At 41.0% G+C, this 15,342-nt stretch overlaps 1 protein-coding gene across 3 annotated transcripts in view; it reads right to left on the bottom strand.

Annotated features, from left to right (window-relative positions):
* Positions 1 to 15,342, bottom strand: part of tspan4a (tetraspanin 4a) — a 133,208-nt gene that overhangs the window by 43,033 nt on the left and 74,833 nt on the right. For all 3 annotated transcript variants that reach the window (XM_069165659.1, XM_069165655.1, XM_069165658.1), the window contains one exon: positions 5,328 to 5,519. In XM_069165659.1, coding sequence (XP_069021760.1) covers positions 5,328 to 5,519 — 192 coding nt within the window. The remainder of the gene's footprint in view (positions 1 to 5,327; positions 5,520 to 15,342) is intronic.

Raw genomic sequence — 15,342 nt, forward strand, 5'->3', positions numbered from 1 at the left:
CAAGTATGGAGAACCAGAAAAGAACTGCTTTTTTTTTTTTTTTTTTTTTTTTTGTGCAGTCTTATCATGCGTTATATTGCAGTTTCTATGCGATGGACTACTCCATCGCACAGAAAACAGTATTGCAGCTAGTCAAGAGTTGGGATTTATATTGTGATATTCACTCTACATTTAAGCAAGAGATAATATATCTGAAGAAGACTACTTTTATTGGCCGATAAAAACTAAATGCAGACTGCACACATTATGAAAATTTATACAATGGACTCCAGAAGAACCTCTTGCATATATTCATGTTATTTATGTTATGACTTGTTAGGCCAGCAGTGCTGATATCCCTCTTTAGCAGAGATTGATGCCGCAGCAGACCTCCAGGATGAACTATTATCCAAGCTCAGGCACGGGGATTGATTGCTTCGTAATCATCCACGCTGTGGCTTCCGTGCAGTGTGAAGGTGGCTCTTTGTATGTTGACAGAATGGAGAAGCAGTCATGTCCACGAATGCCTTCAAAATCAATAACTTTCGTGCTCTTGCAGCCTTGAGCGTATGTGTAGGGAAGCCCTGGAGGTGATCGCCTTGTTCTTTTCATGTGGTGGGTCTAATCATTCTTCCTGGTTCTATTTCTCAGACCTGTGTGAGGCTGTTCAGGGCAAATAATCTGCTGCCATTTCCACCACAGTGAGCTCACCTGTCTGACTAATTTGTGTGCAGATTAGGTCACAGACCCAACGCGCTCCTCTTCTGTGCCCTTTGACTTGCGCTGGTATTGACTGTGCGAGCTCGCCGGTGTGAAGCATGACTTTAATTACCCATTCCGCTGTTTAAATTGAATTTCTGGGAAAATTTAGTGTCCCCAAATGGCCCGTATTTTTAAATTAAAAGAACAGGGTATCGGATTTCATCCCGAACGTTAAATCTGAAAACGGTGAGCACCACTTTGCAACAATTTCCCGGGATTTTGAACAAGGGATTTCAGGGGATTTTGTCTCTCAATCAGCAATGACAACTATGTAAACCCTGCCATATTAAAACGCAGTGCGCTTGTGTAACACAACAAGGGGCCACATTCACAAACACTCTTAAAATCCTCTCAGAGACCTGAACATTTTTTGTTTAAATTAAATTAAATCTTAGCTTTGGAGTGATTTAGGAAAACTTCTCAGAGCAACTCTGAGCAAGGAGAGAACAGAAACCAGTATCTCAGTGAAAAGGTGTGTTTGACCCCGTTGCTACTTATGACGCATCCTTTTATTGATGATGGAGGGCACAGAATGGACAGTAACATCCAGTGGAAATATAATTAACTGTGCGCCAATACGAGGCTGTGAAAGCGCTGTTTTTGTTTGTGTGATCATTCAGCTGATGAAGGTTGCGACAGACTCGAGTCATTTTTCCAGTCGCCAAATATCTACGTGCTGCGATCGCGTTCATTTCTGACGCTTTTGAGAAGTGAGCGTCTCAAATGAGATCGACCACAAACATCATCCCTCCGCAATGTAATTTGTAGCGTTTCATGAACGTGCCGTCATTCAGGGTTTGAAGGGTATTTCTCTTGTCCTCGCTGTACTTCCACAATTTTCTCCACTGCTTAATAAATTCTTAAGCCTCTAAAGAATGTCCTTCTTCAGTCTCTTAACAGTCTTTCATCTTAGGAGCTCTCCAAGGGACCAGATGCTTTGTGAATAACTTTTATCTTTACGAGGATTTACTCCCTAACATTTAGGGGAAATTCTTAGAAAACATCACAATTGTCTTAAAACTTCGTCACTAGGTGTAACTTCTAGTCGGAGGGATCTTTGTGAATACGGCTCCCGGACGTTAAACTCACCACAGCGTCTGTTCACATGTTTAAAGGAAGTCTTTAACTTCAAGTGCTGTGCGTCACATTAAGTGGCTAAGTAGGCTGACACTGCTTAAATAAATGAAATAAATAAACTTAGACTTGACATGAACTTTAATAATAATGATAATGATAATCAGACTTCCCGACGGGTAAAATAAAACACCAAATGACTGAAAGTAGCCACATTTGTCTGGGACAGGATCACCGGAGGATAAACGGAAGTGAAAGTAGAAATGAACAGTTTTAACAGTACTAAACTGTACCCACTATTTAGGCATTCTTTAATTTCTTTTAGTTTCTCATTAAATTGTTTTTCAAGGCCCAGCAGACTTCTGTTCTTTCCTCCGGCTGAACAGCGGAGACTGTTGGACTTCGCGATGAAGAAAAGTTTACGAGTGAAGTCCGCCGTGCTTCCTTCTGTCGTGGGATAGCGAATCTTTTTAAAAAAAAAAAAAAAAAAAAAAAAAAAGATAGATAATAGTGCACTGTATTAAATGAGGAGGGATTTTGGACACAGCCGTGGAGTTTTTCGTGACCTGCTGCAGTGACTTCCTGAGTTCTCCGCTGGTTGCCTGGCAACCGCACAGTGATGACAGATCTCCAGTAAGCTTCTGTTACTATGGAAAAGGAGCCAATGGACCAATTGGACCGCGGTTGGCGAGTTCATCTGAAGCCGAACTGATTTAAGAGGCTGGACATTTTGCCAGGTAAACTGTAACTGTAAACTTTAGCTTTAACTGGCTGAATTTGAACACAACTGAATATTTTTTATATTGTTTTTGTAAACGGATGTAACTGACCAAAGTGCACCTTGAACCATTTGTTTTGTAATTAAAATGATTGAAGCAGAAGAGATTCATGTTCACCCACGCCTTGGATGAGCTCCAAGTAATCTGATTTTGTCTGAAGGGATATAACTTTTGCTTCAGAAAATCTTGCTTTCGCTGCTCAGAGTCTGAAGCTGAAGAAAATAGGTCAACAGGGCCTTTAAAGGCTCCTTTTTGAGTGATTAGTATCCACCCCAACTTGCAACTCACATTCCTTTTTAGTAACTTCGTCCAAATATTGCTGCAGCGCTGCTGCTAAACATGCAGACCGGAGCGTGCAAGAGCAACTGACTCGCCGTGTGTGAAGTTATACAATCATATAAAAGCTGAAAATGTCTTTGAAGTTGCCCAGATGTCAGAATTGCAAAAGCAGATTTGGAAGACCGTAAACGAATAAATGATGTTTGGTGCAACAATTTAAAAAGCATTCAAAAGGCAATAATACTTTATTTTTTATTATGTCATTCCTCAAATATCTTTGTGATTGCACTGCTCCGCGTCCCTCATCAGTGATCAACATGCTAATTAGCCCTGAAATTTGAATGGAGAAGAGTCGTTTCAAATCTCCATGAAGAACGGGGTGCTCTGTCACTCATTAAAGCCGACTTATAATTCACCCAGTCTCATTATATTGACACAGCGCAGATATCGGTCCGGTCACCGTAGGGAAAATGTCATGGATCATGCTAATGATCGACACTGAGACTCATCCCTACAGAGCTCATAATTGCTTACTCCTGCTGTGCAATTTTCTTAATGATTAATTTTATTTTTCCCTGCATCGAATTATTCTTTCCGGTAAATGCTGCGCAGCGTCGGAGCGCGATTACATGAATTTGTTTGTTGGTCAGAATACTTCTCAATCTTGCAAGGATTCTGAGGTTCACACTTTTTGGGAGTTTGGATCAAAGTTTGTATGAAGATGTTGGATATTAGATTATTTGATATGCACATTAGTAACTCAAAATTCATCATGGCATGGCAGCTATTAGAAAAAACACCAGCATTTTTACTTTTACCATCTTTTGCTGCTGTCCACTTAAGTTTTATTGATATTAGTGGTGATAGATTATAACACTAATGGAAATGTAGAAAGGTTTGGGGATACAGTCCTTAATCTTTGTACTTTTTAAGTGCACCTTGAAACTCTTGGTAGCCCCAGGGTGTTTGTAGCTTTATGATAAATCTGAATGCGAACGAGTGAGGAGATTTTTCCAATTTCTAGTGCTTTTAAAAATAACCAGCACGTAAAAATTCAAAAGCAGTTTGAAGCAGACATGGAATCTTTCTGCAAGTTTTTGCAACGGCACATCTTGTTATGATTCAATTGATTCTGTAGTACTATATCTACTCACGAAAAGTAAAGAAGTTATGTAAATAAAAAAATGTCATATAATATATATTTAGAAAACATATTGGTTGGAAAGTTATCAAGCTGTGTTATACTGCGCTTTCCTGCGATTACAACAGAGCGTCAGCATGACTTCAACATCTGTTAAATCCCCAAACAAATAAGCAGGGATGGTTCTCCTGCGATTAGTGAAGCTACTGTAAAAAAACAAAACAACAGACATTAAAGTGAAAAAAAAAAAGGAGTGGCTGTGTCTGCCGGGCTGCTGGGGGTGAGTCTAAGTGGTACCAGTGCCCCTGGCATCAAGACAAGCCCCCCACATGGCCTATAAGCTGCTGTGAATTGTTCTCCTGGAAGCCCCGTTATTAAACACATAATTTCCATTAGAAGAAGTATTGAATTGTTTGTCTTGTGTTACGAAGACCGATTCTGTATTCTGTCTGAGCTGTGAAACAACGTCTTCACATTGCAACACGTGAGATCAGTTGGAAGGTTTGCTTATTGTAACGTATGAAAACAGTCAGATTTGCCCGTTGACACAACATTCAACTTGTAGCATGTCGCCAGTGTCTTTTAAGTAAAATGCTGTAACAGTGAAAGGTAGCATTGTTTTTTAATATCAGGCCGTCTGTGAAAAACTATTTCTCAGTCGTATCCTTCTGGCACCAAAGGGCAGCGATATCATTATGTCCACGAAGGAAAGAAAAGTGCCCTTTTCCAGTAAAACAGCAGTGTATTTGCACGAACATGCACACGTTGTTTTCTGGTGTTGCGGTTACATTGCTTATATGAATTGCACTTTGCCTACATTTAGCTGTTTGTGTAATATTATAGTCCTACAGTATTGAAATTGTGCCATTGTGAGGCGTCCACGCACACGCCAGAGGGAACATGGATAGAGGACAGGGCTTTGAATAAACTGGCAATTTGCACAATTTTCGATTGTCTTAACAAGCTGTTGGCAGGACAATATTTACGAGGGGGCAATCAGCGTTTGTCCTCCATCACGCGCCCTGTTTAATGCGACATGCGTCGACTTTTCTCGTCGACGCGACGGCAACTGTCGCAAAGACGCGCTGCCCTCTAGTGGCCCGGCGGGTGTGTCACACGCTGCGCCGTGAGAGTTAAGCAACAAACCCACGTCGAATTTAAAATGAATGACTTCTCGTGTAGGGGATACTGTATTTTTCTTGCTGAAGCTCAGCCCGACAGCAGCTGTACACAATGTAAAGGCTTTTCACGAAATGGACACCCGGATGAATGGATGGCCTCGGCATCAGAAAGCATCCCGGCAAATAACTTACTGTCAGCAGCAGAGGACGGCTCTCCTTGACAGCTCCCACGCAGCCCAGACAGCCGATCACCATGATGATGGTGCCCACCGCGATGAGCAGGTTGGCTGCCGACAGGGAGGGAAGGGATGATGACAGGGTGGCGAAGTTTCCTTGGGTCACCGAGAGCCAGACCCCCACTCCCAGTATGCCACATCCTCCCAACTGTAGAGGAAACAGAAAGAAAGGGGGGGGGGGGAAGCTGTCAGTGAGCTAACGGCGCAGTCACACTAAACACAGACTCAGTCAAACAGGACGCTGCACAAAAACATTTTACGGATTTGTTGTGACTGTGTGTTTGCCTTTTAAACTGCACGGCGGTGAGGGCGGGCAAAGATTGAAGCAGGAAACAATCCTCTCAAAAGTGGAGAACAGCAGCAGGAGTCGAGGTAAAAGATAAAAAAAAATAATAATAGAAAAATAGCAGCGCAAAGCAACCTGGGCCTCCAAACAACTCGGTTAAAAGGAGGAATTTTGCATTTGGGAAAATAGGATTGTTCGCCTTTTTGCAAAGAGTAAGAGAAGACTGAAATGGTTCTGTCGGGTGAAGGCCACAACCAGCAGCAGCTTAGCTTAGCGTAAAGACTGTGAACGTGGAAACAGCTAGCCCGGCTCTGTGAAACAGTAATCCCCCTGCCACCACTTCTAAAGCTCATTAATTAACATGTCATATCGTGTTTGCTCAAACCAAAATGAACAAATGGCAAGATGGCCTCTGTGAGTCACTAATAGCTCTCAAAGACACAACTTGATAATAAGAGGTGTCAGTTTTCGAGCTGCTCTTTTCTCCCTCTGATGTATCAGCTAAAATCCCCTTGTTTTCTTAATAGTTCACACAATAAGCACTCGAAGCCGCTTCGGTTTGAGAGTTCGGTACTGTAGTGGGTCTGATTGGAAGCGCGGCAGCCCTTTCGGACGTCTTGGTTTGACTGTCCAGTCCACACCAGAGTTTGACTGACAGCTGTGCCATCCACCTTTACGGACCAGGGTGAGGTGTGAACGAAGCCAAAGGCCGGAGGTGGACTTGCTTTTCAGTAACGCGTCGGCGTTGGCAACCGTTTGCGCCGTGAACGTTATTGCTCACGTGCTCACCTCTGTACTTTGCACGTTACTGGAGGACTCTTGTCGGAGGCCACACCAGAGAAACGATGATGCCACTCCAACGTCCTGATTGGACTCATGTAAAAAACACGACGACAATCGAGGGGGCCACTACTTTGCTGATTCGGAGATCGCAGGAGGACAAAACGCGCCATCTGCGCCGGCCCCACTCCACTTTTACGGCTTTTTTTTTTTTTTATTTTACCGTGCGCAGATGTAACAGTATCAGACTCACAACTTGCACAACCGACACTCCAAACAGACGCAGGACACTCAAGGCTGCCATCGTGCATACGCAAATGTGTAGTTTACAGCAAGTGCATCTCTGGACTACTACAGGTACAGAGACGTCTGATGGTAAAATGTGAAAATTGATCCAGTATAATTCGATACATGTACGACTTCAATAACATTTTTATAAATTTGTAACTAACAAAATCACTGCTTTGCTTGGGGTTCCTATTTTGATTAAGGTTTGCGTTAAACTATTCAAGCTCACTTCGAGGTTCAGTTGAACTTTTTAGCATTTTTACCCCTTTTAATCAGCCTGGTGTGAATATATTGGCCTGGCCACGTTTTATCGTTTCCAACTGCTGCATCCTTATGAGCGTAGACCTCGGGTCCATTCTGAAACTATTGGAGGATCCTTGAACCAAATGAGCACCAAACGATGATGCACGTTGTGTGCCGAAACTCACCAATCTGTAAACAACAGAGCCCCCCCCCCCCCAAACTTGAACAGAGTGAAGCACTATGTCATTGCACTTAGCCCCCCCTCCCCTCCCCCAAACCCCAACCCCTCCATTTTCCTTTGGTCGCTGATTGGTCCATCCTTCAGAGTGGCTCAGCAAACTTTTATGCGAACAGCATTTGTTGACTATAATTACAGTGAAGATTGACACGGTGAGCAGCAGGCTGGACAGGAGCATCCAGGCTTTCTCTATTAGACAGTTGACTGTCAAGGGTGACAGAAAATATGCGGGAAAGGTTGGCCTTATATTATATATATATATATATATATATGACCAATTACAGTCACTTGGGGTCAGTGTTTGAAAAATGCAGCTGATCTTGGAGGATTTTTGCAATATTTGGAGTCCAAATTCAGTGTGGATCATTGGCTTTTCTTTTTTTTCTTTTTTTCTTTTCCAGACCCAGAGCATGTTTTTCCCTGGAGGCTTTGAATGAAGTGAAGGTTTTCAGACGTTTCAATAGGATTCATCCATCATTCACACACTCTCTATGGCCACTTGCCAAAACCCTCTAAGGCAATAAGATTTACATGGCTAAATACATGATTATTGTATCCCCCTCCTCTCTTTTTTTTTTTTTTTTTTCTATTTCCAGCCATAGAACAAGATCTTATTTAATGAGCTCTTGAGCTAGAAGTAGGGCAAAACGAAAATAAAAAAGTGGGGCTCCATTCACCGAGGCCAGTTTCTGTTCACTGTCTACCATTGCCGGGAGATTTCAGCAGCTTGCAAATGAAGGGTCTTTAGGTCACTGCCGCTCACAACGCACCCTTATTACGCCCTGGAGTGTATTCTCTAATGAATATTGGCCACAGTGAGAAGGGTGAAGGATGAAGGAGGAAAGCCGGGAACAGAAGGTGGCGGTGGTGAACATTTTAAGGGCAGATTAACAAACTCACTCGAGAGGAGGATATGTGGATGGTTTATTTTAGTTCATTGTTGGCTGCATACATCTGTTATAGAGAATTATTTTGGTCAAATTAGACTTAGGTTACTTAAAGGTCCCTCTATTCAGACATAACAGGGCAGTAAGGAGCCTCATCGAGCTTCTGCATATGCACCACAGATGACAGTGGTGACATTAAATATGACCGTTTTTTTTTTATGTTCTTTCAAAGGCTAAAGCAGTCAAAGCGTATTTGTTTGTAAAGCTTTATGCACTAAACTCATGTGACTTCTGTTTGGTTTTCTGAGCATATTTGTGATTATGCTGCTATGGCAGATTCAAAGATTCAGACCAGAGACTCCATTTAAAAATGGACAGTCTCTAGTGCTGCCTTAAAGTTCAATATCACGGAGGCTCGCGAGGCTCTAAAAAAAAAACCTTCAAATCCATTCCATCAGAGAAACCTCTCATGAAATGCAAAGTCAATAAATGTTTTCTGCGAGTCATTATGGGCCACTAGCTAAAGTCACTCCTTGTGAAAATAAATCCATAACTAACGCTATGAAACCTCGGCTATATTCAGGGTCATCTTACTACCTTTTAAGCTCATATCTTGGTCATAATAGGGGCTAACCATTCATGCTACACTTGTTATATTATATCATTTTCAGAACAGTCTCAGGCTATCCAATTCTTTCATCATTTAATTACATAATCTTTAGAGGTTTTTTTTTTTATGTTAGCCTTTATATCTATTTGAAAAAAACTGACTTATGAAATTGTTATATTTTTATATGCATCTCACCATAAAATATTGTCAGCAGAGATATCTTTTTATAATTGTGTAGAGGAGATCGTCTAGAATCTGGTCGTGTTTGAACCATGTTTGAACCAGGACATTGAATGACTCAGTAATTTGAAAAGAAAACATGTGCATAGTGCCTGACAGAAAATAAATGGCATGAATGACTGCGGGTGGCCAGGGACCCAAACCAAAACCCTGGATGCAGGCTTGGTATAGTTTTACTGAAATGTTACAAGGTCCAAACTAGCATCATAGCTGTTGAGATCACATGGTTGAGGCACTTATTTAAACATGATATTAACGTGTAATATTGCCCTGACGTTTAAGCAACAAGGAGCTTGAAACCTTCTAAATGATGACAATGGACTCTTCTTAATTCTTCAATTTGTTGCCAAAACTGTGATAAATAACAATCTTTATTTGCCAGTAATTTGACATCATTCATGCTCATTCTGCCGGAAGGAGTTCAAAATCAGAGGATATTTCATTCACGGTGATCTAATACAGAGAAAAGTAAGAAATCTTCACCTCTGAACTTCTGAAACCAGCAGTTTTCACTTGATTAGTGACTTTTCTGTCAATGAGCTACCAAATTAATTTGTGAGTCGTTTCAAAGAGAGAATACTGAGTAAAGTATTGACTGATATTAGCATGCAGCGCTGATGTCTCACGACTTTTAATCATAACAGTCTCCAAAGTGTGGTCTTGTTTGTGCAGTTGGTTTTGAAGTCTCTCGAGTAGTCTTTCCATCTCGCAGCTTTTTCTGGATATTTTTTTTGCTTTCACACTGATCACAACTGTCCTTGATTAGCACTCATTCCCAAAAACAGCAGCTCAAATCTTTGCAGTCACACAGATTTGCAGTGTTTAAATTGATGCCGCCATCTGGACTGCCTCCCCCTCTCACAGCAGGTTTGTGTATTTGAAGTAGAGCCTCTGAATCCGGCTGCTGATTAGGACCCGGCACTGTGACGGTTCCGTGTCTGAGAACATACAGCTTTCTTCATAAGCAAAAAAAAAAATACCTTTATTGCATCAGAGAAATAAAAATAAAACCAGTGCACAGTGGAGCACAAATATCCACCTGGATATAATTTTAATGATGTGATGATGAAAGCATGTATGTCTGAATAATTTCCCCAATAAAATATGCAAGTTCAGTGGATGTATTTGACTCCTGGGTTCATAGTGAATAATACACGTGGCTGTTTTAATGACTCCGCCGTACATGAATAACAGTGCTCTGATTTCATTGAACTTATAAGTGCTCCCTCCACAGCATGGGTCAGGAGTGTGTATAGATATAGCTTTGTTAATATGATTGAGGTGTTAATTTGAGTATATACATATATAAATGATTGAATGAGGAACTGTTAAGGGCAAGGGTTCGTTAATAAGAGTTTTTCTTATGAGTACTCCACCAAAAGTTTGAATTCATGTGCTTGATGTATTATTTCCTCTGTGACACTTTGATGTGTGAATCATGTGTGCAGGTTTTCCCAGGAGAGTGAATCCATGTCCTTACATCTGCTTTCATGGTTATCGCCTGGTGGCGAGGTTTAGACAGTGTTGGTTTATAATGTATCTCACACTTTAGATCTGGATCACCTCTGCAGTATATTTAATGCATAAAAGTTGTGTAAAAACCTGGAATTAGAATATATTTCTGCTCTACTGCCAGTTTGATTTCAAAGGAAAATTCCATTAACAGAACTGATTGGGGTTGAAGTTGTAAATCTGCCGGTCAGTGTATGTGGTAATATGTTATAATGTACTGTATGTTGAGAACATTAGTCAAATACTAAAATCATTTATTGTAAGTCGAAAAATTAGACAGTCTCAATTAATTTCGTGGAGTCAGTATGTGGCTTTGAGTTAAGGCATTGCAGCCTTGCCTGGTTGTGGGTGGGCATTGGTTAGTCTCTAGAAGAGAGGTAAACATTATTCATTTCTATTCACACAGTGGATGTTTTGCACATTGTAGCTTCGTAAATACATTGGGTTTTTTTTATTGTGTGTCCAGGCAGTTCCTCTAGTGGCCACTTGAAGTTGTCCCCAAAAGCGAGTCGATCTAAAGATGTTAAATGCAACCTTACGGCACAAACAAACATGTTTACAGCCTGGTACAAAATAAAAGGTTTCATCCTTATAGCTCATTTCTAAGTTAATAACAACCGTAATTAATGAATTAACCGATGAAGTTGTATTAAGGCTTAAATTACACATAATTAAGAGCGGGGTTGCTCTGAGTGACAGGTGGGTGACATCACAGTTGACTCTGCAGTACAGGTTTCAGCCAGTAAGAGAGTCTCTGCCAACAGGCTGGATTCAGCAACCAGGCTTCATTCAGTCCGCCTCAGCTCCATTCATGCACCACCTACCAATCACCAACCTATTGGTGACATCACAGAGGCCATATCTGGTTTTTATTTATATAGTCTACGCTCCAAACGCTGACCTGGCAATCTGCCAGATTTTTTATTTTTATTTTTATTTTATTTTTTTTGGACAGATAATACATCTTTTTCTGTTAGGAATTTAATCAATAGCAGAAAGAAAACATGATACTGTTGCCTATTTAAGAGTCCAACAGATGGACCATTCAGTTTGTTCTGTCCTCCAAATAAAGCCACATAAACCGGAATAGTTCTCAGTTTAAAACTGACACTTACAGTGAAAGGCTTCAGGTTCAAAGAGAAAACAAAACCAACATCATTTCAAAAGCCACAGAATCAGTAAACAATATGTTAAAGCAAACTTTTCAAACCTGATTTTAACATATTATAGCGACACAGGTTGAAAAAAAATCTGTGGTTATTATCAGCTGCCGCTGAATGAACGAACTCGGTGTCGCTATGTGTTGAGGCCTCGTTGTTGTTTGGGATGTTGGGGAGGTGGCGAGTCAGACCAAATCAGATACTGTGCACGGCATCAAGATCAGCACATCCAATAATCATACCAGGGATTAAACAGTGTTGTGGTTCAGGCTGAAATAACGGTTTGATTAAAATGAAAGAAAACTAACAGTCCTGGTGAGATGAGAGTGACACTGATTGTAGGCAACGTCAAGCGTGGTTGTCGTTGTCGACAATTTGTTAACCCACTCCTGTGTGACTTTGTAACATCACACAACATCCGCCTTTGCTCCTGGTGGATAATAAGGGTCGTAACTGCAAACGCTGCTGGAGAGCCTGGCACCCGAATTTAATGAAACGGCTCACGCTGCCATTTTTCTTGGGAGGACAGTATCTTTTTTTATTTTTTTATCTCCGGTTTGGTCCTCACCAACTTCTGAAATAGACATGTCTCTTTGACTTTCTCCGCCAGCCCGTCCTTTACTTTGACCTTGAATTCTGTTGGTGCTGGACAGGTAGCGTAGATTTGTTGTTCTTTGAAATAATTACAGGAGGGTTTGTGACTCGGCCGTACAGTTTACGTGCAGCGTGAACAACACAAAAGAAATAATTGGATCAAATCTGACGAGCGCTGGTTTGGGTGACAACTTTTTAGTGTGTTAGACACAACAAAAGCAACCTGATCACTTAATACAGACAGAATCCTGATGTAACGTCACAGAACTTTTGACTGATTGGGCCGTAGGCACAAACATCGAACTTCAATATTTTTAATTTTAATTCCAGAACAGCTACTAACAGGTTTCATTTTGATGAAAGCTGGCGAGCTAATAACGTCTGTGAGACTGTACTGGCCCAGGGCGTGCTTGTATCATTTCTGAGGGTCGACATGCTTCATTTGGTAAATGTTTACACTTGACATTTTTATCTCCCCAGCCCACACACTGTTCGGGTGTCAGCGCTGAGCAACATTAGCGAACAAGACAGGGCTGCCAGCATAAAACCTGCTACCATGTGGCTCCAGATTGTGTCTGAAGCACGCTGCTTGAAAATATTTTAGTTTTACATACAAGTCTCCATCAGTGCAGCAAAGTGTGAAAAACAAAGCCCTGTATGATCCATGCTAAAAACAAGTTTTTGTACAGAAATTAACAAGAAAAGTTATTTGGAAAGAGTTTAGTGTTTCAAGTTGAGTCATTTAAGTATATTTCTGATGTGCCACCCTTATTAAGGTCAGTTTAAGGTTGATCTTAAAACTTTGAGGCAATTAAGGACATGTTAAGGTTACGAGATTATATATTTGAACAAATAAAACATGCTGAATGTTTTGGATTTTTTTTTTTTTTTGCCTTAAGTTGCTTAAACTGGACTTCCTATTGGGCATCAAAAATGAAAGCATTCATCACTTTTGTCCACACTAAACTTTTATTACTGGAAGTATGGCAAAGCTTTTGTAGCAGAAGTTCTAAATATTTTACAGTAAAACACTTTGAGGACATTTTTGGAGCTTCGTAGGAACGTGGACTCCTGGCTTCAGTGTTTCCTATGACCCTGATCGTCACTGCAAATTCAAAGTTTGAAAACATGCTGTAAACAACAAGTATTTAATTGTGCAGTTGGCATTCTGCGAGAGTCACCTTGGTTAAAAAAAATAACTTTTTAGCAGTATCCAGCCATGAAAATGTTGTTTCTATTTTCTGTAACCTGGTTACCTTTCTACGACATATTTTTAGAACAAAATATCTCAGCTGACATCAGAAAATATATATTTTTTTTCATTTCTACCATCTCTGCTGCAGCAGAAAGAGCCTGTAAGCTAAAACACATTGGTTATGAAGTTATTTGAAAATAATATGCATATAGAAATGTATCTAGGACACCATGTGAAGAATCTATTATGGTACAAGGGGCTGGGTGATGATGATGTTTAGACCAGCAGTGTGGATGGTCTAAAGACCCCCTGAAGAGCTGTGACTTCCTCATCAGTGATTTAACACTATCCCACCACATCGTTCGGTTAAAAAAAGTTTTTGATGCATCTCGGGTGTAAGATGGCCCTAACTGGCTGGATAGCATATTTTCTGACTAACAGGTCGCGGCGTTCGAGAGTAAACTGCACTCCTAGAGATGCCAGTTTTCATCCAGCAGCTCTCCCGAAGGCTCTGCACTCTCTCCTTTCATGTTTCATATACAAACAAATGTTGCAGTCAGCAGGAAAACAGTTTTATTATTAAGTTTGTTGATCATTCAGCCAGTTTTTCACCTCTGTGGCATGCGGAGGCAGCCTGTTTTTGCGTTAACGTGCAACCTGGTGTGACAGCTTTTCTCTGAAATTGTCTCAAGTGACCGAAGACATGATTATTGATTTCTGACAGTTGTCATCAGCTTCCACACAGACAGCACCGTGATGAATAAACCCATTTGACAGCAACAAACAAGGGACCTTCAGTGTCTTCTGAAGCAGATGCTAATTACGATGAATTTTCCTCTTTTTAAGGGAATATAGAAACGGACAGGAGAGATTTTGAAGGGAAAATGACGGACTGACTTTGGTTCAGATGGCTGAAATCTTTCCATCTTTCCATCCCTGATAGCCATGATAGTCGTGTGCCCTCTCCTCCCCCGTTCCCCCCCCCCTCTCCGCCCCTGTCTCCCCCAGTAGAATTTAAAGGAGTTTAAAATGTCGATCTGTCAGAGACGCTTCAGCAGAGTCCTTCAAAACAGCTGCAAAAAGAGGAAAACATACACAGATCTTATAAAGTCTAAAAAGAAATAAAATCAAAGTGAATTAGCCCAAATCATGCATGTTTTAGCCAAAAGTAATGTTGTTTTTCTTAGTAAGGCACTGTGTAAACAGGAAACTGTGCTTCACCTAAGGCTTTTTGCTGCCTCCAGATTGGGAATTGGACGATGCAAAACATCCTGCCCCTTTGTTGCTAAAGAGAGCACAAACACCAAACTTCCCTCCAGCACCACCTCCCTTGGTTTTCGCAGAGCTGCAGTGCAAAGAGGCGCTTCAACCAATGCGGCTAGTGGCTCATTAGATAGCTGTCACCAGCAGAATATACTGCTAATTAGGCCTGCTAATTAAATTATGACATGCTCACATCTTTCAGCAAATGTGGCTGAACATATGTTTCCCAAATAAAGTTGGTAATTGAAAATGTTGCTTGTTTTGTCGCTTGCTTCTTAAATTAGTCGACGCTTTCTAACCCCAAATTTTACACCAGCAGCAGCAAATGAATTCATTTGAGCTAATTCAAAATTTACACCCCATCGATTTTTCATTGGAATTCATTTATTAAAAACACCCATGTGCCCCCCCCTCATCTGTCCATTTTGACAAACAAATTTTTCACGAGCAGTCTCCTGCAGGAATGCAATCTCATGTTCTTCATGACTCAGAGGGATGCGGTGCTGCATGACTGAACCCTAAATCAAAGAGTCAATAATGAAGCGCTGAGATGCATTCATGTGTCACGGCTGCGGGTTTTATGTCCTCTTTTCATTTAGTCATCCATTCAGTCTGGTTTTTATGTTCCCATTTTCTACTCTCTCGCCTCCTCGGATGAGCCACTCCCACCTACTC

The sequence above is a fragment of the Embiotoca jacksoni genome, unplaced genomic scaffold, assembly GCF_022577435.1.
Source record: "Embiotoca jacksoni isolate LCO1_2020_lvr unplaced genomic scaffold, fEmbJac1.0.p SCAF_35, whole genome shotgun sequence".
Lineage (NCBI taxonomy): Eukaryota > Metazoa > Chordata > Actinopteri > Embiotocidae > Embiotoca > Embiotoca jacksoni.